The following is a 27,562-nucleotide window of genomic DNA, read 5'->3' on the forward strand; positions in this document are numbered from 1 at the left end:
TAATTCCTACTTTGAGCTGCATATGCCTTTTACTCGGTCTTATTTCTCTCCTCCAGCCAAGAACTGCTGGCCAGGCACCTAGCAGAAGGCTGATTGAAAATCTATGCATGAAAGCAGTAAACCAGTCAATAGGTAAGACTTCATCTTTCATAGGGCTGGATGGAAGAAGTATGGAGAGAGCAGTTATGGTAGCTAGGGTCAAGGAACAGGCAGAGAAGCAGTTGTGGCAGACTGGGATGGGGGGAGCAGCATAGGGAGAGGTTTCTTTTAGGTGAGATAAGGTGTTGGGAAGAAGAGTCATGGCATGTGTAGCCCATGTGGTAGGAGGTCCAGCAGACTTGCAAGTTACCTGCTAGTGGGTTCAAGCTATTGTATCAGAGCTTGGTGAAGTGGCATTGCTGCTGTAGTGTGCATGTCAGAATAGGGTCTAGGGGGGATAGAAGAAAGTGACAAAACTGAGGTTTCCCTTTCTGGTGGTCTGTGCAGGGAGAGCAATTCGCCATCAGAAGGACTTCGCTAGCATCCTGCTCTTAGATCACAGGTATGCACGCCCCTCCATCTTCAACAAATTACCCCAGTGGATCAAGGAAAGAACAGAGATCAAACCTGCCTTTGGACTAGCATTTGCAGTATTAAAGAAGGTCAGTACCCTTTCAGGTCTCTTCAGTAGCCAACTCTTCTATGTCCTACTTCCCCTTATACACATCCTGTAACTGCCCCCCTTCATCCCATCCCCCGCTCACAGGCCCCTACGAATGAACACTGTCACATGATTTCTTCTCTACCTAGTTCCATCAAGAGAAGAGGTCAGAAGCTTCCTGAGGGAGATGGAAGAGCATCTTGCTGGTGAATGGTACAAGGGAGCTGAATCAAAGTGGAGCCTCCTGCAATTGCTGTCCCTGACTACTGCACCAGAAGATTTTTTTCCAAGACTTTGCCATTGTAAATGTGGCTGCTGGGCTGGCCCCTGAAACAAGTACCCTGGTGCTCAGGATGGGACTGGGTCTGGGGGAAGATCTGAACCCTTCTAGGGCTGGCCTCTCCACTTTCGCACAAAGGGTACCTTGCTTGGCTTTTGTTACTGTGCCCCTTTTGTTCTGTTTTTCAGCTAGGGATGGGTTATGACTTTGTGTCCTCTTGGTACAGTGAAGTATTAAAAGCAAGTTAATGGTCCAGCTGTGCTGCTGATTCTTTCCAGGACCCCCTTTCCCCTCCTGCATTTGCTAAAATTCTGAGCAAGTGGCCACTGACTGCAAATGCCTTCTGAAGCACTGGTCAGATGCTAGCTTGGCCCTGTCAAAAGTTCATTTACTGAATCTTGGATGAATGGCACAGTCCCAGCCTTGTGTTAAAGACTAGTTCGTGAGCTTATTGGAAAGCTGGGAGGCTTTTCCTGACATGGTATAAAAGTGCTTTGTGCCTGCAGCACTTCACCCAGAGGTTGTGGTTAGTGAGCTTAAATAAATACACAACCAAGCCATCCACGTGTCATTTAAGCACAAGTACAGCAGGCTGTGTAAGCATTCTCCAGCGGAGGATACTGCTAGTCCTCTCCCTGCTGTCCTTTAAGCTAAGACTGTTAAGCTTTGCACAGCCCCCAGCATGTATCACTATTCCAGGCGGGGAAAAATGAGCCTCTTGCTTCACTTTACTCACCTAGCCATAAAACGGTGCAGCCCGTCTTTCCTTGCCTTTCGCTTACGTACTTGCTGTGCATGTGTTTCAACTTGACAGGACAGCAGCCTTCTGCTGGGGCTTATCTTTATCACTCCCTCAAACTACATTGCAAATCCTTTTGCTAGTAGGGGCACATAGCATGGTGCTACACTGAAACCTTCCCCCTCCCCCAGCACTGATTACTTTTTGCCAGCTTGTAGCTCATGAAAGCCAGTCCCTGCTTGGAAAGCCATTAATGATGCTCTCTAGATTTGGGCATGGGACTAATGCCCATTTCTGTATGCTCCTACACACAAACTTAATATTCTAGTGTAGCCAAATGGTGCCTGCAGAGTTGACCACATCACAGCTGTGGGGCCTTAAATCCCCCCTCCCGCCTTTGAAGCTACTAGAGGGTATCTCCTTGTTAGAGACTTTTGAGCAAGGGCCTAGTTCTACCCCCCTGCCCTCCAGCTTCCCTACTGAGGCGTGACAGACTGGAAGTTGTAGGCTTTCAAAGTCTCTAGTGCACATAACTGGACCAAATGTAGCTTCTACACACTTACGTTCTCTCACATTTCCATTCTCCCCCCAGGCAGCCCCAACCTCGGGACAGCTGGGTCTCTCCTGCTAGAGCCTGGTAATGAAGAGCACTCCTCTTGTAAAGAAGAAGGCTGGAGGGTCCTCACTCCTTTATTGAGTGAGGTACAGTACAGTTTCCATAGATGCCATTCATACCTAATTTCTGGAGCTCTCAGAGCTAATGTCATATGAGGGAGGCTGCCAGAAACTCAGACCCACTGTGCCGTTGTGCACCTTTGGCAAGAATTTCTGCTGAGGAGCGGACAGCTGTTAGCGCTGCCCTGGCTGTTGTTCGTGGTCACAGCAGGTAGCCAGGCTAGTTCTGATCCTCCATGAGCTGCCCGCTAGCTATTATCGTGTAAGCGTGAGCAGAAGCATGTGAAATTAAATGCACTCTTTGTGGTGGGGAAGGTAAAGAGAGCAGAAGTAATGTTTGGTGATAACTATACTCAACAATGGGTAGAGACTAGCTGGAACAGTAGGCACTAAGAGAAAGTGAGGGGGGGTCACTGCTAGGCCTGTTATTGCCAAGAGCTGGTCCATTTCTGAGGGGCTTAGCTCAGCCGTGCTGGGTTCATGGTTAGCCAACAGGAAACCAAGCCCAGGCCTGAGGCACAATCCCGTTTATGATTCCCAGTCATCTTCATCTTCTTCCCCAGGGGGTTGTTGTGGGGGTGGCAGGGGTGGTATTGTGTCCGACATGCGGGCAAAGGCACCGGTTTGTGTACCAGGCGGATCAGCACTCCCTGGAGCTGCAGGTCCCTTGCCTGAAATGCCTAGGGGAGGAAAAGCAGGTGAGTGAGTGAGGCCTAGGAACTAGAATGGAAAGGCAGCAGCTAGCCCTGCACCTGTGTGAAATGCTGCCCCATCATCTGAGCCACCCAGGCAGGTGGAATCTCAAATCAGATTAGCACTGCCATGCAGGGGGACCCACCACTGGTGGGAAAGGGATTCATTAGCTAAACTCCACTTCAGCACTTCTAGCTGACAGAGAGGGGAGGGCAGGGACCAGAACCAGCTCTGACTACAAGCAGGGGAGGAGGCAGCCCCTGGGTGAGACAGGGCAGGGAGAGAGGTGCTGGCCTGGTAACTACAGCCAACCTTGGCATTAGGCTAAGACAAACTAGCCCTGACAGCACAGAGTGGACAAAATGCTTCCCCCTCGGTGAGGTGCTCCAAGCCCTCTGTGCCATGTGCAAGGAGCGGTGCCCCCTGCAGAGAGCAGGCCTGGGGAGCTTCCCCTGAGAGTATTCAAAACACCCAACTCAGCCTGCCTCAGCAAATGACCAGGTCTCTGCCGAGGGAAGCCAGCAAAGCTCCCCCCCACTCCAGCATGTCCCACAGCAGCCCCTCCCCTGGGCAATCACGGCAGTGAGCCAGCAGCAGCAGCAGTTGCACACAGGTAAGTTCTCCTCTGCTCTGCAAGGAGATCACCAGGTCTGGTCCATAAAGGCAGCGGGTGCCTCCCCCAGCAGCATGGAAGCATCAGCCAAATGACATGCCCGGCTGGCCAAAAGCTTCCTCCCTTCCTACTGCTGCAAGCTGTGGCAGTGAGGCAAGGGAACGTGCCCCTTTCAGGTCACTTTAGAGGCAAGGAGCAGCCCCCCCATGGGGATGGTACCTTTGCGCCTCAGAAGCAGCTTGTTGAAGAGGTCAGACATCAAGTCTCCGCCCTGTCCTGTGGTTATCGCTGAAATAGAGGAAAGCCCACAGATCAGGTGACAGATCAAATGCCCCTGCTCCCAATGCCCAGACTAGTACTAAGGGCGAGTTATTAACTGAGGACCCAGCTTCAACACAGGGTCAGGACACACTGGGAGGAAAGGGGATTGGTCCCACCCTGGTCTACACGACCCACTGACCCAGCATAGCGCACCGTGCGGCAGGGTACATTTGTGCTGTATTGGCAGAGCTGCCGGCGGGTTCAGGATTGAATAGCAGGATATGCTGAAGGCTAGGACTCTGGCAGAGGTTGTATTGGGACCCTGCCCCTAACTAGTGTCTCCCTTGGGGATTAAATCAATAATTGACCCCTCCCACCCTTGCACCATATAGCCAACATTACCCTCACCCATTATGCATAGATTTCAGCTCACCAGCCGAGGCCTGCCTGAGAAAAACAGCCCAATCGTGACCCAGGACTTCCAATGTCACAATTTCCTCTCCAGAGGCAGGTGGCCCTGAACTACCTTTGAAATGTTTCCATCTCTACAAGTTCATGTGGAACATTTTAATCTCCACCCTCGAGAGGGGAGAAGGCCCAAGGCAGAGTGCTAATGCACTTCTGGCACCTAGCCGTTATCGAGTTCAGCCAACCACAAACCATGTTACATGTGAGGAGAGAAGAAATCCCTCTGCTTTAAGGCTTCGGTGCAGTGTTGGGGACTTGCCATGTTTGGTTTTACCCCAGGTATTTATGAGACTCCTGCACCTTGGTACCTAAGCATATCTAGCTCAGAAGGGGGAGTGAGGATAACTACTGATGACGAGAGCGCCCTGGGCACCTTGTTCTTGCTCCTTCTGCTTCTTCTTCTCCAGCTTCCTCTCCTTAACGCTTCGGAGGTTGGCCTTCCCAATGCCACCTGCTTGACGGATGGACTCCAGGAGAGTGGCCCGGCCAGTTGAAGGGTTCACAACTTCCTTGGGAGCCCCCTGGAGTGGAGCTGCAGGGATACAGAAAGGAACAGACACCATCTGATGTGTCAGCAATTGAAAATTAACACTGGGCAAAATCTATGCGCTGCTGCTTTAGCTAAATCTCAGCCTCCCTGGGTGTGAAACCTGAGAGACTGAAGAGCTCTGGCATCTCAGCACTTGCCTTTTCCAAGTCTCTGTGAGATGAGAAGCTGTGTGTACAGTGCCGGGGAGCCTCTGTTTAAAATAAAGCAGTTAGAACTGGGGGCTATGCAGGGTGCTGCCAGGTGAAGGGCTTTCGGCTAGAATCCCTCCTCTCATTCCCATATTCTGTCCCTTGATCCCACTCTGGGAAGAAGCCATCTCACACTGTTCTGCAGGGAGGCCTCTGCCCTACATAGGAACAGCGCTCTGCCCTGCCTGGTTAGCAACACAGGGATTGCCAGAATGGATCAGACCAGTCCATCAAATCTAGGGTCCCCATCTCCAACAGTGGCCAGTACCAGAGGCTTCAGGGGAAGGAGCAAGGTATCCCCAAAATAATTCAACCATATCGTAGTCTGAAAGCAGAAACACTGCTTCTTCCCTGGGTTTGGGGGCAGTTTTTCTGCGCTGCTCCTGTTTTAAGACATTCACTTCTTTGTGGGACCAAGAGAAAATAGCCCAGATCCTGTCAAAGGGACACTTAGGGTTCTTGTGAAAAATGTATCAAACTAAAGCCATTAGAAAGGACAATGAAGCTCTTTAAGCTATTTAATTCTATTAAATTAAGTCAGGATTAGTTTATAAAGCATTTCCACCCAAAACACGGCTGCATCTTGCTAGTGCATAAGAACTTGCATTGGAAATTCCCTAGAAAGTCAATATTATCAACAACAGTCAAACTGATTAGTTTTACTGCCATTGCCCATGAGGAGAGACATGCAGAAAGGGGACAGAAGAGCAAGTGAAAAGAATGGAAATATCTGTCATTCTCCTTTCCTAACTACGCAGAAGTTGTTAGTAACACATGGTAGAAGGGTGCATATCATAGTGTCCACCTGGGTCCCTAGGCATGGCTCCCTTCTGCAGCCAGGGAGATGGGAGATCAGTGCTTCCCTCCCTCTGGCTCCAGCAGACCCTAGCACCTATGGACCCAGGCAGAGCACTTTGCCGTGCTCCCTGCTACAGCCAGAGGGAGGGGAGCACTGATCTCCCATCCCCTGGGCTGCAGCAAGGAGCCTGCACTGGTCTCGTAGCCTCACGGAAATGTGTTCCTCCTGGGTCCTTAGGCAGCGGCTCCCTTCTGCAGCCAGTGGGAGGGGAGCCACGGGCCACTTTTGGCCCCCAGGCCACAGGTTGGGAACCACAGATCTTGATAATCATGCGAGCATCCATGATTGCCAACGGGGATCTAGTCTCTGCAGCCTACTCTTGTTACCAAGGTCGACTCAGCCTGCTCTCCCAGGGCTGTTTGTTCAAGTCAATGGGCTGCACTCACAGCTCCCCGTCAGCAGATTGAGGAGCTGAAGGGTTCAGCACCGGGGGGGGAAGCAGCCACCATTCCACTGAGTTTTCAGCATTGCTTGTAAGGGGAGAAGAGCCTTTGGAAAAGCTGTGCCCACGCCTGGGGGTTACCATTGCCACGGGAAAAGCTGGCCCAGGGAAAGGGGTGGGGCCGAGTCGCTAGCTTAGATCTAACAAGCCACAGCAAAAACTCAATCCTTACCTGCAGGCATTGCACCGCTGCTCTCCCTGCTCGCCGCCGGTTCAGAAAGGGGGGCAGGCTGGGGCAAAGGAGGGGGTGGGGGTGCTGTCACTGGCATCGCTGGGGGTGGGGGTGGTGGAGGTGGGGGCGGCGGCACGAGCCCTCCATCTTGTAGATCTGAAAGGTCACAGGGAGGAGTGTGAAGAGTCGCCCAGGAACATTAACCGCTAAGTCACTGTCCCCCCCCGCACAGGAAGACCACTAACGACCCCCAGCACTCAGTGCGGACGAAAGGGGCAGCATTAGCCCTGCTGTTACAGAGGGGGATCGAAACAGGGAGCAAGACCCCACAGCCAGCCCAGGGCATCAGGGGGCTCTTCCCCGGTTTGCCGTGTGCAGTCAGGACAGCACAAACTAGCAGTTTCTCATCACGCCACGGCTGACATCGGCTGCCAGCAAAATACAAGGGCCTGCAATCTCCCCAGTGCTTCCCAGCAGTGCAGGAGGGAGGGGCTGCCGTTTGTGCAGCTGGCTGTGCAGCAAAAGGCAGGAGACGCACTCCGTCTGTATGGGGAAAGGCACCAGGTTTGGCCCAAGCAGGTGAAGTTGGACATGAAAGTCCAGGACTCTTTGATCCTGACGGGCCTCTAACAAGGGACTTTCTTGGGTCCTCAGCTGGGTTCACGGATGAGTCAGTGCTAGGAAGGAACAGTCACAATCCCTGTCTCCGGGGCCTGTTGCGGGCACGTTTGCAGATGCAAACAATTATTTGCTCACAATTCCTTTCTGTCTAGTTCCTTGTTTATCCATCTCTGCCTTGTCCTAGTGGTCTTCCCCCCACCCGCCCAGAGGAGCCGGCACAGAGGGAGTGGAAATACCTGGCCTGAAGTGCTCCGCGGACTCTGTGTTGAAGGTAGGTAGCTCTGGGATAGTGCTGCTGGGTGCCGAGGGGGCAATGCCAGGCCCCAGGTCTGCACTGTACATGAGATCGGCAGCGATGCCAGGCAGGTCTGGCAGGTAGGATGGCACGTCTATCTCAGGCACCTGACCCAGATCTGGTACGTAGAAGTAATTTTCAGCTACCTGAGAGACAAAAATACACTGGGTAATAGCTGGGCGTCTAGAGCCTGTTTTCCCTTAGACAAGGCAGTACCAGATAGAAGGGACGCAGCCTGTAGCTGGTGGCCTGTGAGCTGCCATCAGCTCTCCAGGTGGCTCTCACTAAAGGTACATCTACGCTGCAATAAAAGATCCTTGGCAGCGAGTCTCAAAGTTTGTGGGGCTTGGGCTGCAGGGCTAAGAATAGCAATGTAGACGTTCGGGCTCCAGCTAGAGCCTGGGCTCTGAACTCCCTTCTCGCTGCCGCCCCTTCCCCCGCCACCACACACACCCCAAGTTTCGGAGCACCAACGTCTACACTGCTGTTTTTAGCCCTGCAGCCCAATCCCCGCAAACCCGAGTCACTTGACCTGGGCTCTGAGACTCAGTGCCACGGGTTTTCCTTTGCAGGGTAGACGTGCCCTTCGTGGCAGATCCTCAGCAGACTGCAGAGGTACGTAATCAGTTCACATGGCTGGAGCCTGCATTCTGGGATACAAGCGTACCTGGGGTTATTCCAGTGTAGAATGTGCGTGCTAAAGGCAACCCGCAGAGGGGCAAAAAGTGGACTTGTGCTCGTTCTTGCTCCTTTCTGGTGGAGCAGGCCCTGAAGGGTGTGTGTGTTCGGTCAAAGGGTGATTTACAGCCGAGATTCTGGTCCTGTTCAGGCTAGAAGGTGACTGACAACTGGCGAGCTAATGAAACGATGGCATTGCAAGATCTAAGTGAAGCTGAGCTGTTCGGAAGGCAAAGGGTTTGTATTCAGCTATGCTGTTTATTTTGCTTACACTCAGACCCCAGTGACTAAGGTGTATTTTAGCTAAAGGAAGTCCGAGCTGAGGATTTAACACTGCCACCTCTTTGATTCTGGTCTCAAGAGCTCACAATAAATCTCCCAGAAATCTGGGCTTTACGTTCCTTTTTCTTTATGGTAAAAACCTGAGCAGGAAAGAGTTAACACACACTGCCTGGCCTCCTTTATAGCCCCCCAAAGGGCACAACTTAATTTTTACCATTTCCTTTGCAGGTTCCCTAAGATGCCAGGAGAGCGGGATTCAAACTCCAGCCCATCTGCAGAGGGACAGCCCACTGCAGACTCGCTGCCCTCTCAGCGGCAGAAGAGACCCTTTCGTTGCCTCTTTTCCCTCCCATTCCCCGACACTGGAGACAAGAGCAGCTCTGTGCCACCATCACATGGCACTTCTGTTTACTGTCAACTGGCGTGGGCTGCTCTCCAGAGCTGGACTGGTCTCCACGCTAGGGCTGAGCACAGCCCCGCTCAGGAGCTCGCCCCCCACGACGGGATAAAGAACTCATCTAGATTGGTTCCAGGGCATTATCTGAAATCCCTGACAATGCACTCACCTCCAGCTAATGGGCTGCTCCTTCCATCAGCCCTGTCTCCTACTGTGCCATGGGCACTTCATATTGAAGAGATAATAGTCCTGTCAGGCGTTTCCAATGGGGGGAAATGCAGGGCATTTGAATGAGTGTTCATTTTTTAAGAGCCTAGCGCTCTTTTGGCATCGCGCTGCACCCACGTTCCATCTGAGGCTGGGGGAAACTGTTCCTCCTAACACCTTCCCCACGGGACCAGAAAGAGGGACTCGGAATAGCTGCGGCTTCTCTCCAGCTCAAATAAAATCTCCATTTCACCACATGCCTGCCAAAAATCCCCTTCTCAGGCTACGAGCAGGCCGGGGCAGGAGGGAAAGCTGCGATATCGGAGGGAGCCAGCCCTGGGCCACAGGAGGCCACATCAGCAGTGTCACTACCCGACCCTCCAAATCTAGATCGAACCTGGGGAAACACAACCCTCAGGTGTAGACGTCTCACTGCATCCACCAAGCCCAGCAAGGACTTACACACAGACCCCAGTGAGGTTCCGAAGGCCGGTGAAATGCCCCTCTGCCCACCAGGAACTGGCCCACCGCCCAAGCTCTGCCCACTGGGCCATTCCCCTGCCAACTCCCCTCTAGGAGGTGAGCATTGCTCTGCAGCACAGCGCCCCTTCGCTGAGCAAGCAGAGCCCCACCCACTGCTGCATCTCACCTGCCGATCCAGCTGCCCCCTTTTGGTGATAGAGAGAGGTGCATCAAAGAGCTTCTCCTCAGTCTCTGTTCCCAGAGTCACATGGGTCTTGGTCACCGCTCCCGCCAGAGGATCCAGGAAGACATACTTCTTATACCTGGGGATGGAGCAAAGCTCAGTGATTCCAGCTCAGGAGGAAGAGCCAGGGAAAGGTTCTTCAGCCAGAGGATGGGACCAGGCTTTAGGGGGTGATGAAACAGCTTCTTGATGTCCCAGATCTAATACCAGTCCCAGTCAAAACCACCTCCACGTAGCTACATCACTTCCATGTTCTAGTCCACCTCTCCCACAGGTTTGTCCCTCTCCCTTCTTCACCGCCACAGCCAGGAGCTGGGATTTTCCCCATCCTGACCTCACACTCAGAGGCGAACCTGAACATCTGTCACTACCATCTGAATTCCATCAAGCTTCTCTCCCCCTCCCCCCACACACCATGTTATGGGGACAACAGTTACACTATGGTCTAGAGCCGGACACCGGTCTCTGCTGGAAGCATGGCATGAGGGAGAGGAAGAAAGTCAGAAATGAGAACATCACGAGTCCAAGGAGGAGAGAGGGAATTACTGCCCAAATCAGATGAAAGATCAAGGAGAATAAGCACCAAGGGGACATCCTCAGATTTGGCCAGGAGAAGACATCCTCGGCAAGCACTGTTCCACCCAGTGAGATCAGGAGAACCAAGACTGGCAAGGGACTGAGTCAGAGAGGAAGTTGAAGTGGTGGGAGAGAAGAGACTGCTCAACAAGCTTGGAGGCGAAGAGGTGGAGGGGGATGTGGCAGTAGCTGGATAAGCAAATGAGACAGAGGGAAGGCCAGAGAATAACAGAGCAAATATTCAGGTGGCGGGCAAGCAATGATGGGGGAAGGAGAGGTACCAGGGGTAGCTGGGTCCAGGGGCACGTGCTGGGTCAGAAGTTGACAGCAACACACACCTATGACTCAGAGCTGGGTGAGGAAGGAGGGATGTTGGGTGGGGGCTGCAATTCTGGGGGAGTAACTCCACCAGCCCCCTACTGCGAAAGCATGTCCCCAGATAAGGTGGCAGCCCAGGGTGGGGAAGCAGAAGCAGGTGGGAGGACAGGCACTGGCAGCAGAGCTGCTCTGACACTCACAGGTTCTCGGTGGTGTTGAAGAGCAGCAGGGAGCTAAGGGAGCTGATGTTCCTGGGAAGGCTGCCAAGACCTTCTTCCGCATCCTCCTCCTGATGAACTTTTGTGCTCACACACACTGGGAAGTACTTTAGCTTCTCCTGCAGTGAAATAAACAGGTGGCAATACATGGGCAATGCGTGGCATCTCGGTTGACCCTCTCCATTATGCGCACGCTACTATTGCTGCTTTAGGTAGCCACTCTGCTAGGTTACCCTCATCCACACGAGAGAGGACGCCAGCTCTGTGTCCAGCAACGGACAAGGTCACGTTTCAGAAGAGAAGCCTCAGCAGTGTGTTTTAGAGGTTGTACACAAACCACCCGGACATGCATTTCCGTGGACTGAGCCCCACAGCCCTTCCCTTAGCCTACACCAGTCTGTACAATGCCTCCTGCTGAGAGGGGCTGGGATTGGAGTGATTGGGCGTGGCCGCACAGCCAGCACTCCTACACCAGTATCTACAGTGCCTCCCTCTGGGACTGACCAGTCAATTCTTCCACCTTCAACACTCCTGCTATAGCCCTGGCCCTGCCCGTGGTGGGAGGAGAGAAAGGAAAACATGCTGGCACCAGCTAAAAGGGCAGGCGGGGGAGGGAGAGTGTGAGCGCCAGATGGGTTTACAAAGCCCAGGGGATTTGCAGGACTTTTCAACTCCAGTGAACCAAAATTTCTTCTCTCAGCTCTATAGCTTCATGCATAATGTATAGAGACCTCCCTTTAGAAAGGGAGTTATTTCATCTGAAGAACTGCTCAACTTTTAAAGAACATGGGAATTGGCATCCTACATCAGACTAGCCTGGCAGCAGCCAACGCCCGATGCTTTAGGAAAGATGTACAACCTCCATAATGTACTTAGCTGTACTGTACTATACATAGACTCAGAGGGTAAGGCCAGACGGGACTACCAGATCATCTAGTGTGACCTCCTGTCTATTACACCCCACACCACGGGGAAGGATATTGCTTCCTGTGCTCAGTTGCTGACCAGCTTAAGAGGCCACACGTCTACTGGACTGAACACAGGACTTGGAACAAGGAACTTGTGTTTCGCATCTGCCTCTGGCTCAACCCTTGGGCAGTTCACTTAACACCCCCCCCCCCCGGGGTCAGTTCCTCCTAGGTGTAAAATGGGCATAGCCCTTGTCTCACAGGGATGAAGTGCCAAATCCTCAAACCAGGCGTGATTGGTACATTAATCAGGTCAATTAGCCAGAATCGTATTTTCACCGGTCGCATGTTTAAAGTGACCACAGCCGTGTGGCCTTGGACATTAGCAGCAAATAAAAAAAAACGTCATAAATTGTTCTTTAGTGACTGTACAAGTGGAGATTCAACGGAGATTCAGAAATAAGGTTCCATTTGATCATTAATATTCATTTCCTAATGTTTAATTCTTAAGCATCATGGAATATTGACATCTTCGCTAGAACTGCTCGCACGCACGCACTAAGCCCCCAAGCAATGTATTTTTTAAAACTTTCTCTTTGTAAATTTCAATTAGCACTGGAAGTGTGTGTGTCGCTTTTTAGGTGGAGTGAGAAATCAGCCATTACTCACATTTACTTATTAAAAAGTCTAATCCTTCTAAGGCATTTATAAAAAGTACTAAGCATGACTATTACTCTGAAGTATGAGGCTTTATATAGTCCTTGTAATTTCTGTGCTACTGAAAGTAACTGCAAATGACGTTCTTATACAATGATCTAATCCTGTTCTGATATTCATACTTTCTGCCTCAGTAACATCCTGCCACTGTCAGTTCCATAGGTGAAACCACATCATAACTTTTTTTTCTTCTCGTAACCATTTTAAAAGGACTGATCCTGAAATATGCTCAGCATACTCAACTCGCTAAAATCAGCGGGAGTCTAGCAACACTTAGCAAAACAGGCAGCTCAGGACTTGGCAGGATCAGGGCCCTAAATTTGCTGTCTTTCAATTTACTCTTTCTAAATAGCTAACAGTTCACATATATTAACCCATGACAGAACTTCATCTTTCAGCCTCCAGTTACCGAGTTTCATTAATACCTTCTCTTGTGACAGGCTTGAGAGAGTCTAAATAAGTTACATACAAAAACATACATTAAAAGAACATTATTTCGATTGCAAATTCAAGCACTTGAAAGTTAGGAAATGCCAGATTCATGGTTGTCTGTGCAACCTTAATGGGCCTCCCTGTGTGCTCACGCTGTGCTCTGAATGACGCAGGGTCCTGTTGAAAGATAGAATGTGCTCATGCAATTAAAGACTATAGCAGGGGTGGCCAAGCTGTGGCTCTTTTACAGTTAAAGTCTGGCTCGCGGAGGCTCCTATGGCCCCTCACACCCATTCTCTGCCTAGCAGACTGGGGTGGGGAGCTCGGAGCTTCTGCCCTGCGGCAGGGTGGTGGGGCTAGAGGATTCTGACCAGCGGGGAGGGGGATTCAGTAAGTTTGGCCACCCCTTAACTATAGCATACATATGCACTAGGGGGCTGAATTAAGCTGGTACAGGCAACCACGGTTCTAGCATTTCCACTATCCGCTTGTTAAATCTTTAAAACAAAGCACATTTATGCTTTCTCCCATGCTGCCCATGTGCTTTGTGGGTGCCCCCGGAAACATCTGCAAAGCTACCTCATTGTCCACCTTCAAGTCCCTCCTTAAAACTCTCCTTCGCACACCAGCAGCTTAACCGTTACGTTTTCTGTAAGCGTCACAGCAAAAACCACTGTCTGTCGTGCTGACCAGTACTGTCTCATTGGGTCCTTGTCCTCTCTCAGCGGTCAGTATCCCTCTCTTGTCTCATACTTTGATTGTCAGCTCCTTGGGGACCAGCCTGTCTTTGTGTTCGGTGTTTGTACAGCACCTAGTACAGTGGGGTCCTGCTCCATGACTGAGGTTCCTAGCGGTTACAGGAACACAAATAATAAATCATTTTGGCGAAAGTGACGGCAGCAAAAGCCACCTGGGGCTTTCCTGCCATACAGTGGATATAAAGGCCTCTGGTTCCTCAGCCCAGTCAGTGAAGGCCCGGCCAGCTGCTCTCAGAACTTAAAAGCACAGTAGTGGGCCTCGTCAGACATGACAATGGGCAAAAAGGCCACCGCTGAAAGCCTGGAATAACTGAGGAGGGCATAAATACAAACATGAGACTTTCCTCTGTCATGTCTCATTATTCTGAAGAGCCTCAGTTTTTCTCCCCAGCTGCAAACAGCCGCAAGACGGGCACCTGGAACAAGCTCAGCTCTCCAACTATACTGCGTCTTACACAATGTACCAGCTGCCACTTCGCCCAGACTCCTCCTGTCACTAATAAACCACAGCCACCTGGCAACACAGCGCCCACCCCCCGGCCAGCACTCCAGGGAGCTTCAACAGGAGGCGGCTAGATGAGACCAGGGATGGGACTAGCTGGCAAAGTCAGGCCCTGAGCCGGGTGAGTGAGTAGATACAGCAAGGCAGAAGGGTCAGGATATGTGGGGGGGCCCACGAGTCACAAAGGAGGGTTCACGGGCTGGTAATTGGAGGTAGCTCAATGCAGGGGACGAAGGCCAGTGAGGCAGGATAGCAGCAATGTGTGTGTGTACGTGGGGTTGGTCCTGGAAAGCAAGGGAAGGAATTAGAAAGGTGCAGTGTAGGAAAGAGGGGGCAGAGAGGCAGCTCAGAGTAGGGAAAAAGGATGGCACTGCAGACGGCTGTGAGGGGGGCAGTGGAAAAAAGAGGGCAGACTCTGACAGAGCTACCATGGCAGCTGGAATAGACGTACAGCGTACATGGACATAAATCCTTGGCATTAGGTGGTTAGTGCCGATTGCCAGTAGGATGTCCTGTTCCCAGGCCGGAGAAGTACTGCTCCTCCCCTGACAAAGAGCAGGTTTCGCGTGGGGACACATACTAGCAGCTGCCCTTTTGGCTCTGGAAGCGAGGGAGGAAGAAAGTCTTGCGTGTCCTTACGGAGACACAGCTCCTCAGCAGGCTCTGACCTCTAGCCGGCAGGATTCAAAGCCATCTCCGCCCCTTAGCCATCGGCCATGGCAAGGGAAGCAGAAGCCCAGCTCAGATGTGCCCTCAGCTTCCTGCCCAGCCAGCAGCTCCACTTCCCTAGGAAGTCCTGAGGACTGGTTGAAATATTCATGCTGCTGTGCTGGGAGAGGCTTCAATTCCTTTTAAGCTCAGGAAAGTTTATATCACTGAATTATTCAGGGATAGCTTTATTTTTGGGCTGAGACACATGAGGAAGAGAAGAAAGAGGAAAGCAGGGGGAGGAGAAGAGCAGGCAGGCCATGCGCCTGGTTTTAAACCAGAGTCCTGCTTTTCCAAGGTTCCCCGCCTCCCCCATCTGGGACAGAGCTTTGTCCGGTATTGAACGGGGGCACCATAATGAAGAGAGTGCCACCCCACCCCACTAGTCTGACCTCACAAGCATGGGAGCTCATACTGGTGGCGACAGCATGCTCCTCAGAATGGTGTCTCCGTGGGGTGAGGACACACGGAAGGGAGCGGGGTCACGCCGGTGGATTCCCATGTGTGCTGGAATGTCCCGTATTCTGGGAATGTGTGAGCGGCCACCCTAGGAAGGGAGTTGCCGGGCTAATCCCTCCCCTGAGTGGAACTGCACTCGTTACAATTCCCAGCATCATGCATTAGCCACCTCGGAGAGCAGCAGAGAATTAATCTTCATCTCCTTGGGGTTTTTGAGCTCTGACAGCTTCACAACCTCTACACCACCTTCTTGATGACCCCACAGGCCCCACACTCAGACTGCCCTCCCCTCACCACCACAGAATCATCAGCGCTGAAGGGAATGGCATGGGCATCGTGGGTCATTGGCCAGTAGCTAAGCTTAGCCTTTAATAGCACCACTGGTTACAGACACTATCGCCACTACTTGTATTATGGGAGTAGACAGAGGCCACAGCTGACGTAGAGATTCTCCTTGTGCTAGGTGCTGTACCAACAGAGAGAAAGAGTCCTTGCCCTGAAGAGCTTACAGTCTCAATAGACCAGCATGAGAGGGGAGGTACAAAGCGGGGAAGGGACTTACCCAAGGTCACCCAGCAGGTCTGTGGCAGAACTGGGGGGGAAAAAACAAGTCTCTTCATCCCAACCAAATGCCCTAGTCACTGGACCATGCTGCCACCTTACGAGAGGAGACCTCTCCCCGCCCTTTCTCCTTCACACACACACTCACATATATGCACTTCCCTCTTTTCCCTCACACAATTACTGTGCAATAAACAACTTTGATCTGACAAACTGGTCCTGAAAGGTCCCCCGATCTCCCAGACCATCAACCCACACAGATCCCAATCACCCTGGCTCCCTCCTGCCTGACGTCACACCACAAAACACCCTCATGAGAATCGGCAGCTGCTGCCAATGCCACTGCAGGAAACAATCAGGTTGCTCCAATCATATAAGAAAATGGAAACTTAGGTTGCAAAGTGAGTGGATGTGGCCTGCACTAAAGAGCTCCGGAGACAGGAGAGAGCAACCAGCAGTCTCCCGTGCAGAACACACCCTGCCAGTAGCCACAACTGAGCGACCAGGAAAGTCTTCCACGGGCACAATCCCCACGAGTTCCACAAGCTTTTAAGCACACGCTCCCATGTGTCTTGTCAAGTCAGGTAGAAAACAGACCAGACCCTCTGCCTATGCCCATCCCCAAAAGGGCCGGTTCCTTCCGCTCATATACCTTCAGCTCCTAGCAACTCGGTCCCCTCCTACCCTCCCCTGCTTGCCACTGCATACCCACTCACCTGGGAGGCCTATCCCCTCAACTCCCTTACCTGCAGGGATTTCTCGTCCAGCGGTCTGTGCTTGCTCTGAATCTTGTGCCTCGGACGTTTGTGTGTGGCTGGATCCTCTGCACCAGCGAAAATGGAGCTGTACTCTTGCAGCCGCTCTGGGGCAGGGTACTTAGCACTGGAAAACACCTGCCAGGAGAAAGAAAGAAACTAAAACCACCAACAGCAGAGCAATCCTGCATCCCGGAAACAATCAACACAATAGAGCGGAGGGAGGGGCAATGGAACAGCAAAGAGGACACAGGCTGTGCCATGGGTGGCCAAGAGCTGCCAACTGGCATGGGTAGCCTTGTTTTCCAGCTACAGGACCCCAGGGTTATCTGCATGGGCCAGCAGGAGGCAGCCATGTGTGTACCGGTTCTCTACAGCATCATCAGTGACAGAACTTTCTATAGGTATAGGACAGAGCACTGAGAAGGCACAGGGGAGAAAGCTGCCCTGGCTTCCAGAGATTGGAAGGCAAATGGCAGAGTCAGATGCTTGATCCAGTGAGGACAGGAGAGGGATTGCCCACACAATTGTATTTGGATCACAGGATTAGCAGAACTTGAACACGGGATGCTACAACAGCAGCTCCCAACTGGATGGACAAAGCGTAAGGGGCTAAAGATGGTTTGGCGCAGGGGGAAGATGCAACTCTTACTAACAAGAGTGTGTCCTAAATTCCTCAGCAAAATGGGATTTTCAGAGAGCAAGGGGCATGGAGGTGGAGGGGGTGTCAGTCTCTATAGAGACTCCTTCCTATTCAAGGCCAGAAATACGTATTGTTCCTGAGTCTGAGAAAAGAGGGAGGTCATGTAAGGAAGGGAATTCAAATGATAATTCTCATCCAGAGGCCAAACCTACCAAGACTGAGGGACTGGAGAACCCGTGTGTGTCGGACTGCCTGTACTGCCAGTGGATTCACATCAACTAGCAAGTGAGGGGGCAGAGACCCAGGGGGTGGTTGCACAGCCTACAAAGGCTCACTGTGAGAAGCATCCACTACCTTAATCGCCTTCTTGCTGCCCTTTATCTTCTCAATCTTAGCCTGCGCAAGTGTGACTCTCTCTCCGATTGCTTGCAGCTGCATCCGGCTGGTCTCCACCCTCTGGGAGATTCTGAGAGGCAAACACATTCCCCGCTCGGTAAGAATCCAGGATCCAGAGACTCTTCTGCAAAAGCAAGTACCCCCAAGTGCCCCTGCCAAAGGGGGAAGGATATGGCTCCTGGCAGACTGCACTTTGTGGCAGGGTAAGTTTCGTGCTGGTGAAATATGCTGTCCCAACAGCCCTAGAGATTTAAGTCCTCCATTTTTCTGCCAACAGATATAGCAAGGGCAGCCCTCCCCCTCACTGTCTCAGTGCTGACCCAAATGGAGAAAAAGCTAGGGGTAAGCAGGAACAACCAACCTGGGGAATGCTAAGCTCTTCAGAGACTGCAATCAAGAGGTCCAGTTGGTACCTACCGCTGAGTTGTTTTTTATTATTAAAACCCTTTAATAAAAAGGAACGCAGCATGGCATAGTGGCTAGAGCACTGGACTGGGACTCTGGAAACATGGATGCTGGTGCCAACTCTGCCACTGGCCTGCTGCGTAACCTTGGGAAAATCACTTCCCCCCACTCTGGGCTTCAGTTTCCCCATCCGTAAAATGGGGATAATGATACCGGCCTCCTTTGGCGTAACTGTACCACCACCTAGCCCTTTCAGTGCTTTTCATTAGGTCCTTTCAAAAGCGTTACAAAGGAAATCAGTATCAAAGTGCTCAGAGATCTACAGATGAAAAGAGCTAGGTACTATTTATTGTTATTAGTTATTTGTTAAGCACCAGAGTGCTCAGCACTATACAACACACAAGTGATAAGGTTCCTGTCCCAAAGATCTTACAATAGGACATGGTCACCTGGCCACTAGGAATGGGACTGAGACCATCATTTTAATTCAGACTGGCAATTTCTAGGACTGTGTAGTGGCTTTTTGGCATCTGCCCTGTGGCCAGATTCATCTTTTTCCCGACCCCCTCCCTCTGCCAAGTGGTTCCAGATAATGTATATGCTGATGGCTTCTCTGAGTAGTTCTCTGTCGCTCTGTTCAGTATTCATTACCTAACATTTGTCGTCACTGAATTCCATCTGTCATAGTGTTACCCAACTGCCTAGCTTTGTTACGTCCTTCAAAAGCTCCTGCTATCCTCTCTAGTCTTTACTATCTTCAACATTTGTATCACCAGCAAATTTTGCTACTTCACTGTTCACGTCTTTCAGATCCTTACAAAGAGTATCGATTAACACCGTCCCTAGCAGGGATCCTGGGGGCACCTAACTATTAACCTCCTTTGGTGCTGAAAATTGCCTATTTGTTTCTGCTTTGCTTTCCTCTCTCACCAGCCTAAAATCCATGATGCAACTTTATCTTTCATCCGTGACTCTTTAGTTTCCTTAACAGCCTCCTGAGAGGGACTTTGTCAAAGGCTTTTTGGAAGTTCAAATATAATGTATTGATTCTCCTTGAGCCACTATTCAGTTAGCTCCCGCACAGAATCCTGATAGCCTGAAGAGAGTCAGCTTTCTCAGAGACGCTGTCCTGATTTGTCTGTTTGGAGTGTCCCTGTCTGTGTGCAGAGCGAACGGCTGCCGAGCTCACGTTTAAGACCCACAGTAGCAGTCTCTTCTCTTCACACTTGACCATCTCCCTCACTCCATCTACCTCTTCATTCACTCACCTTCCTCCCACTTCTCCTCATCACCTCCTTTCCATCACTCACTCCCCCTTGCTCTCCTATCCCACAAATGTACATTTAAGTTCCTTCCACCATTGCCTGCAGCTATGAGAAGAGGTGCCCCCGAGCACTGCCATGGCGTGGGAAGCAACTGGGGAAGAAGGGGAAGCCCTACGGCGTCCTCCTCCTGCTTGTCAATAGCGCTGAAAGCAGTCAAGGGAAAGGGAGCCCTGTGGTTAAGGTGGTGGATTTGGATTCCGACTCCAGAGACCTGAGTTCAATACCTGCTCGGTCAAACGCTCCTGGTGTGGCCTAAGACGTGTCTGTGTTCTCTGTTCCCCACCTGTAGAATGGGGATGATAGCACTTCCTTACCTCATCGAGTTGTTGCAAGGATAACTACATTAAAGACTGTGAGGGGCTCAGATACCACAGTGATGAGAGCCATATAATGGCAGAGATGGTGAGAGCCGTGGAGTGCCAGCTTCTACCTTCTCCTCTGGCAGCACTAGCTGGCAACTCCATGGGATGCCTGCACAAGCGCATGGCTTAGACAGAGACCCCTGGTCATCAGACAGGAATGATTTATTGTCTCCACAATCTGGGCTGGATTCTAGAAGGCCTGGAGTTGACTTTATCCCACTACCAATCCCATGGGACAGTGAGCTCCCCAGCTTTTCATTGCTTTTAAAACGTTTAGATGGTGGCAAGCAGGTTCTTTCCTCAAAGATTTGAGTTTTACAGACACTGATTTTCTACCTTGCCATGTTTGATTCCCATCGCTCTGTTTCCTTCCCTAGCCTGCACCCCAGCATCATGAAAGTAATACAGCTCAAAGAAGTACAAAGAAGTTAGTCTGTCACCATTTATTAGTGGCCAAGTAAACCACGTGTGACTAATAAAATGAATATTGCACACACAGTGGTCAGGGAGAAGGGAAGAGAGAAAAGAAGAAAGCACCTCTCAGCCCTGGCACTTTAGAAGCCCTACTTATATAGGAATCACTGAAATGTAAACACTTCTAGATGGAATATGTATGGCAGCTGGTGCACAACTTACCATGACAACTAGGACAGGTAGTGAAGATGAAAACTACATCCAAAGGAAACGTGGAGTTTTGTTTTTAAGAACACTGATCACAAGTTACCAGGGCCTGTGTCTCAAATCCCATCTAGACAGACAGCACCTTGAGACAGCAAGCCCTCCCCTAGGGACGTTGTTAAATATCAACTCAGATTTAACAGTACGCTGTACTGAATCAGTGACATTCCCTGAAGCATTTTTCATTTTCCTTTGTGATCTCCCATCCCAGGATTTACCAGGCCTAATCCTGCTGAGTTTGGCAGATCTGACAAAAGTTTAGCCTGCGGTGTTATGGCTACAGGCATCTATCACAGGAGCAGTGCATACAATCCTTAGGAATTAATCTATTTGTTGCTGACCAAAGTAAGTAGAAAAAATGAATAAATCACCTCAATCCGATAATCCAGTCAATTCCCATCGCACGTGTGGGGACCTAGAAGTTACACTGCACTACAATGTTCAGAACTGAAATGGCAAGTTACACTGATATATACATAAGTTTAAAGAAAACTCAGTATTCTCCCTAAGTATTGTACTGTACAGAGATTCACTGAAACACACACATAAGAGTAAGACTCCTATTAAACAGCTCTATGGATGCTTCAACCTTTCTATAGCCGTGAACAGGAGCTGTGAAAAGGCAGGTGATTTGATGGCCAACAACAGGAGAGTTGTTGCCATGTATTTAAAATAGTGGGGTAAGTGTAAGTGTTTATTTAAAGGTCGATGGGGGTGTGGGGTTGGTACATGTAAATAAAATGCACGACCTGAATCCTGAACAGCAGACAAAGCTATTATATTCATATTTAAACAGATTGTGGTGATCTTATTAGCCGTTGCTGTTGGTTAACTAGCTTGCTTTCAGCACTCTTTTCTGCTGGAGAAGCTTCCTTTCTTGGTTTTAATGTGACTTTGGAGTTCTAGAGAGGAGAAGGCTGGCAGCAAGATCTGCCCCCCCCCCCTCCCCCTCATGAAGCCTGCACGTACAGGACAAGGAGGAACAGTGTCTGAGCGGGGCATTGACCACATTACCCATATTTGAGTACAGAGTTCAGAACCAGAGTAACCATCCTCCCACACTCAGAAAAGTGTCCTTGGGCGAGGTACTACAGGTTTCTGTAACGGACTATTTTTAAATTCATATTTAAAATCCAGGTGGGTTTTAAACCCTGCTTTTCAACTGCTACAGCTTCACTATCTAGACCACTCCACATTCAAAGCCCTCCATCTATCTAGCACAGATCTCATCTGTTCCTACGCCCAACTCGCTCCTCTAAGCTCCTCTCCATCAGAGGTGAACCCCTTGCTCCTGCTATGCCAGATGATGAATACTTCATCCCATCTCACCTATTCCCCATCACTTTTAAAACCCACCTCTTCTATGCTGCCTACAGCCAGTGAGTCAACAGTCAGTTTCTCCACAGCAGCACTTCCTGGCACTTCATCCACTTATATCCTTACTGGGATATCCTCAACAGTCGGCTCTTAGGATTGCAACTCCTTCTTCATACATCCCACTCCAACGGGGAAAGGATTTGAAGCATCAGGCAGCAGTCACTGCTACAGGCAGGACATTAGACTTGATGGATCAATTATCTAATCCAGCAGTGGCAAAAATCCTACATTCCTATGAAAGTGTCTCCAGACAGGACAATCATAAACCAACAGTCCCTGAAGCCAAAGCCCAGGTGGGATTTATATGGGACTAGACAGGACCAGAAATGGACCAGACGTGAAGGAAGGTGCTTCGAAAAAGCACATCCCAATGCCAGCTTTTGAACTAGAAAGGCTACGAAAGCAGGACAGAGGACTTTCAAGACACACGCTTGGTAATGCAGCCTGAGGAAAAACTGTATTAGGCTAACTACACGTGGGATGGGTCAAGGCAAGAAAGGGTGATTTATAATCAATCATGAGGTCCTGGGCAGATTCAAATGGGTAATGGGTCACCCAAAGATAGGAAGAGGGACCAGAAATAGGGGAAAAGGTTAGACAAATACAGAGGATTATCAGAAATGCAGAGAGAGGCTGTGAATAGATCTCCCTGGAATACCAAGCAACTCCAATTTCATGTACAAAAGTAAGCGCTCAGCCAAGGAGAAAGAACATTACAGAGTGGAATGAGAAATGAGGGCGCACAGGAAGATAAAGCAGCTGAAGTATTAAATGACTTTTCCCTAAAAATGTACTATACATACAATGGACAAGCCTGCCTCTGGCTTCCTGTCAGCTCCAGTCCTGGGCCCTCACATTAAGTGTCTTCATGGAGGGGAGAGGGAGACTAGTAGAGTTATGCCAATTGGCTACATGCACTTGTCAGGTTAGCGCGACAAGCCCTTGGCTTTTTTCAAAGTTCCAACATTTAACAAAAGTTTTTGTAAGGTAACAAAATGGGAAGGCCCTGCTTAAATTAACCTTCACAGTGGGAGGGAAGGTTAGAGGCAGTAGCTCCTGGTTCAGTGCATCCTGAATTTTATAATAGCTGCAGGACTCTGGGTGAATAGAGAGTGTTAGCCAGAGCAAAGAGGGGAGCACTACAGGACCCGGGGGAGGATGTGACTAGAACAAAATGCTGCTGCCGTGGCCAGTACACAGTACTGTAAATGGGATTTTGTCTTAACACTGTGCCCAAGGCACCCCCCTGGAGCGAGGATCCCCATTCTGAAGTGTCAGCACCTTCCCTTCATGGAAGACTCCAGGGAGGTGCTCATTTGGAAAGGTGTGGGGGCAGTTTGCAGGGGTGATTGAGCAGCTCCACTGGAAAGGTTGTGGGATACAGATGGGGAGCACATCCTTGCTGCGAACTTCAAAGGCAGGGTGATCTGATGTCCTGATTTTATAGGGTCAATCCTGATACTTGGCTTTTTCTTATATAGGCACCTATTACCCCCACTGTCCCAGTTTTTCACACTTGCCATCAAGTCACCCTATGCAAAGGGCATATGATGTGGACGGCAGACTGAAGTTTAGCTTAGCATAGTAGATTGGCTTGAGCGAGCTCAGCATTTAGGGATTGAAGTGTGCTTTACCACAGCCTTAATACATCTGGGTGTTGGGTAGGATGCCCTTTTACAGATTGGTAAATGAGCATAGAGAGATTAAGCACCCCACATCAGGCAGTAACCCATGGCAGAGTCACGAATATATTCTAGGACACCTGACAAACAATCCCGTGCTCTAACCACTAATCACTCTGCCACACAAGCCAGCATTTCCTCACAACAGAGGAGGAATGAGCAAGAGAAAAAAGCTGCAAAGACATTTACAATTTATGGTTGCTCAGGGAAGCATTTAGAGTCCATTAAAAATGCCTCAAAAGTTTGAAAGGCAGTGAATAAAAGCATTTTTTCACCAGAAAGCCAAATAAGGTAAATCACTCAGTTAAAGGGGGAAAAAAATCAGCTTGTTTGCCTTCTGCTCTCTTTCTCCTTCATATTTAAGTAGCTTTTTTAGAGTCTTATTTCATGTCTGAGTAAATGTAATCAGAAACTGTCATGTAGCACCATCCTTGACAGAACGAAATCCCAAGTGAGATAACATAATCAGCATTCCTTCCTCCAGTAAGGGGGTTGGTTATTATCCTAATTAATGTTTATCACACTTTGATTACTGCTTGTGCCTGATTTGCAGGTGTCTTAAGTGTTAGCATATAGTCCCATTTCTCTAGATGCCAAACTGCCTTTCAGAGCTCATGCAGATCAGAATCGTCAGGTTCCATGCATCATGATCTTGTGCGCATTACATTCCGCAGGGCATGTTTTCACACTCAAAAATCGTTTCCTTTTGCCTTTGAATTTTTCATTTCACAGAGAGTGTTCCCACCACAGTGAATTAAGGCTAACTGAGACTCCAGGTTACCAGGATTTTTTCCTATCTCCACCCCCATGTTCCAGTCCCTCACCAAGGATCTTCCCCTTTCAGGTCTCAACGTCCCCAGAGCAGAAGCTGTAAATTTACAGTTGCAATCAGGGTTCCAGTGGTCTTTCCCAATACACCCTGGGGAGAAATTCCTTTCCAGTCTCAAATTTGACAGTTTAATCCTGTGCTGTCTGAATCCTTGGTTAAGCACTTTAAGGCTAGCCTACGTTAAGATTAACATTTCTCATCAGTGGTAGCCACAGTGTTAAGCACTAGTGTAGAGAGGCCCCCAGTGTTTGAATAACAACTAGCATACCCCTTGGAGCTGCATCCAGTGCTAACAACAGAGGGAAATCTAGTGCAGAGAGAGCCTAGGAAGGGCTATTTCATGGCTGGAGCCCCAGGAGTTTAATTCCCAGCTCTGCTACAGACTTTCTCTATGACTTTAGGCACGTGGTTCTTTTCTGCAGTCCCCCCCCTCCGTAAAAAGGGATAATATTTACCTCACAGGTGTGTTAGACTAAAGTCATTAACACTTTTAGATCTTCCAGTTGAAAGACACCAGACTTGATGGGCCAATTGTCCGATCCAGTTTGTGCGAATCTTATGATCTCATGACCGATTACTACTACTTATGGATAGCACTCAAGGGCCCCATTGTGCCAGCTGCTGTACTAACGGCAAAAGTTTCCATGCAAGTACAAAAATAAAACAGATAACCAGACATAAGTAGCGTTCAAGGACTAGCCATTCCACTCCCCCAACCCCCAAATTCTAGTACGTGGAATCATCTTCTCCCTCTGAGAGAAGTCCACATGCTGATCACCCGCCAAGGAAAAAGGCCTCTATGTATGTAATCTAATAATGATTTGAATGTTATTGCTTTTTCATCCCAGGATCTCAAAGCAACTCCCAAACATTAAATAAGCCTCAATGCCTGTGACACAAACGGGCAGAGTTACATGTCCCCAGTTTAAAAGCCAGTCTGTGGTAGCAATAGAACCCCAGGAATCCTGATTCCCAGGTCTTTTTTCTAGCCACTATTTAACTTGACCTTTCTTTTTGTTAAATTCCCATGGCTGACCAGGTGTTTTCCAGCTGCAGCTTACATGTAATGGTCTGACTAAATCTCAGACATCCCCTCCCCCCCCCCCATTCTTTTTTAAAGAACTTCTGCACTGCAGTGCCTGCCCCCGTCTCTTCTATAAGCTGTAATAACTTCTTTTCCAGACTAAATTATAGTAAATAAATAGAATAATAAGGTGGGACACACCTACAACAACACTGCATACAGTAAATAAATAGTTCCAGAGGGGTAGCCGTGTTAGTCTGTATACAGCAAAAACAACAAGAGTTCTGTAGCACTTTACAGACTAAAGCTTATTATGCCTGCTGAAATTAAATTTGTTAGTCTTTAAATTGCTACAGAACTCTCATGTTTTTGCAGTAAATAAATAGTAAGATCTTATATAGGCTTAAGCTTATTCATCCCCTTCAGATGTCCTTGAGGTGTGGTCTCACCAGTGAACTTCTTTGCTTTATTTATAGTATTCTCTCATGCTTTGATGGAGTGTGGGATCAAACAGCATTCTCTTTGCATGTTATTGATAAGCTGAACCTCTCAGTCACTTTGCCTGTCAATATATTTATCAGAAAATGGTCCTGGCATGAACACTAATGCACCTATTTCTAGGTGCACAAAAACCAAGCCACTAATTTAAATGCCAGCCTTCATAAAAACACGGATCTGTTTATAACTGAAGTTGGGCTTGCCTCCTCCTGAATAAGCCAAGTGAGAGAAGGGGCCTGCCATCGCAAAGCCACTTGTGCCAGAAGCACAGAGCTTCTGACCTGTCCTGTATAAGTGAAGCACTAGCAGACAGTTGCACTGGAGTAGCACAGGCTCTCTTCTCCCACTTGTTTCTGTCCCCTTTCAACTTGCACCTTCTAATGAGGGCCAGTGATTTTGTGCTTTTTCCCCCCAGTTTGGAAAGTGGGCTGTCTGGGCTTTTAAAGAGTTGCCCATCATCACAGTATCCAAGTCCTTGTTCTTCCTGGTGACATGTTCACTTCTTTCTACATGTTTGCTGTAGTCATTAACCCCTCTCACAATTCATTTTATCAATCCAAATCTCTCTCTACTCCTCCCTTCCCTACCACTGTTGTTAGAAGTTTTTCTGACATTCTCTAGCTGCTTCTGTTCTGATGCCAAAGATCTTCATCACCATCCTGTGATCACTACAGCTAATTAGTTCTTAAACTTAAAGATCCCTCAGCATTTTTTCCAGGATTAGTAGATCCAGCAGCACCAGAAAATATCCTTTTCCAGTAACAGAAAGCCCCTACTTGACAGGTTACCAGTTCTTCCCTGCTGCCAGTTTATTACTGGCTCTAAAAAAAAGCCCCTTGACTGACACCTTCCTTTTCTCATCTGTGCTTCTAATTTCAGCGCCCAGTTCTATCTCAAAAGGTTCACGCTAGTACCAAAGGCTTGGTAACAAGCCTACTTGGGCACAAGAATTTTTCCAACTTTTCCATGTTGCAAATGAACATTCCTTCAGATAAGCTCAGCTTCCACCCTCCAGCTGTGACCCCATACCTCCCCTGAGGAGACGACCGTGCTTGCTTACACACTTGGGGGTTTATGTTTAGTTGCCAAAGAAAAACCTTTGACACCCCGTGGAGAACATGGGAAATTTCTGCATTATTTTTATGAAAAAATGTGACTTTCCCCTCACTCACTTTTGTATCGTTACCTCCTGGGAATGAACTATGAATTATTAAGACTAAAGCAGTTCATGGTCCTCCCGTGACCCAGCTGGAGAACGGCTATAGACTGGCAATCTTATCTCCCTCAGTGTACCACCGTTTGAATAAATCTGCCCCAAGTAATAACTTCCTTAAAATGAAGGGGTATTGCAGACAAATCAGTAAGAATGGCATCCGGGGACTCCATCTTTCTTGCATTTCCTTGATACCTGCTCAGACTTGCTCAGTGCACAGACACTTAGAAAAACGTATCACCCCCACAAATGCAACCTGGGGTCTGACAGCCAAGCTGACTTCTCTCCTTATGGCACATCACCATCGATAACAAGGGTTCTGCTGGACAAATTATGCCCAGTAACAGCGATCCAACCCCACAGGTAGATAATGCAGTAGGCACAAGTATAACTGAGGGCATGATTTGGCCTGCAAAGTCTTTTGCAGAAAGAAAGAATCTAGCTCGATTGTC

At 49.4% G+C, this 27,562-nt stretch overlaps 2 protein-coding genes across 4 annotated transcripts in view; one reads left to right on the forward strand and one right to left on the reverse strand.

The window, feature by feature from the left end:
• DDX11 (DEAD/H-box helicase 11) overlaps positions 1 to 1,305 on the forward strand; it is a 30,218-nt gene extending 28,913 nt beyond the window's left edge. The window contains exons 24-26 of the mRNA XM_067536239.1: positions 57 to 132; positions 487 to 641; positions 790 to 1,305. Coding sequence (XP_067392340.1) covers positions 57 to 132; positions 487 to 641; positions 790 to 822 — 264 coding nt within the window. The 3' untranslated portion in view covers positions 823 to 1,305. The remainder of the gene's footprint in view (positions 1 to 56; positions 133 to 486; positions 642 to 789) is intronic.
• An 809-nt stretch (positions 1,306 to 2,114) lies between these two features.
• WASHC1 (WASH complex subunit 1) overlaps positions 2,115 to 27,562 on the reverse strand; it is a 100,160-nt gene continuing 74,712 nt past the window's right edge. For all 3 annotated transcript variants that reach the window (XM_067536244.1, XM_067536243.1, XM_067536242.1), the window contains exons 3-11: positions 17,676 to 17,787; positions 16,670 to 16,816; positions 10,861 to 10,997; positions 9,710 to 9,845; positions 7,438 to 7,642; positions 6,581 to 6,736; positions 4,743 to 4,901; positions 3,860 to 3,928; positions 2,115 to 3,014 (exon numbers count right to left, since the gene is read on the reverse strand). In XM_067536244.1, the coding sequence (XP_067392345.1) occupies positions 2,863 to 3,014; positions 3,860 to 3,928; positions 4,743 to 4,901; positions 6,581 to 6,736; positions 7,438 to 7,642; positions 9,710 to 9,845; positions 10,861 to 10,997; positions 16,670 to 16,816; positions 17,676 to 17,787 (1,273 nt within the window). In that variant the 3' untranslated portion in view covers positions 2,115 to 2,862. The remainder of the gene's footprint in view (positions 3,015 to 3,859; positions 3,929 to 4,742; positions 4,902 to 6,580; positions 6,737 to 7,437; positions 7,643 to 9,709; positions 9,846 to 10,860; positions 10,998 to 16,669; positions 16,817 to 17,675; positions 17,788 to 27,562) is intronic.

The sequence above is a fragment of the Emydura macquarii genome, unplaced genomic scaffold (genome assembly GCF_026122565.2).
Source record: "Emydura macquarii macquarii isolate MOO-44397 ecotype Brisbane River unplaced genomic scaffold, CSIRO-AGI_Emac_v2 contig_3530, whole genome shotgun sequence".
In the NCBI taxonomy this organism is placed as follows: Eukaryota; Metazoa; Chordata; order Testudines; family Chelidae; genus Emydura; species Emydura macquarii.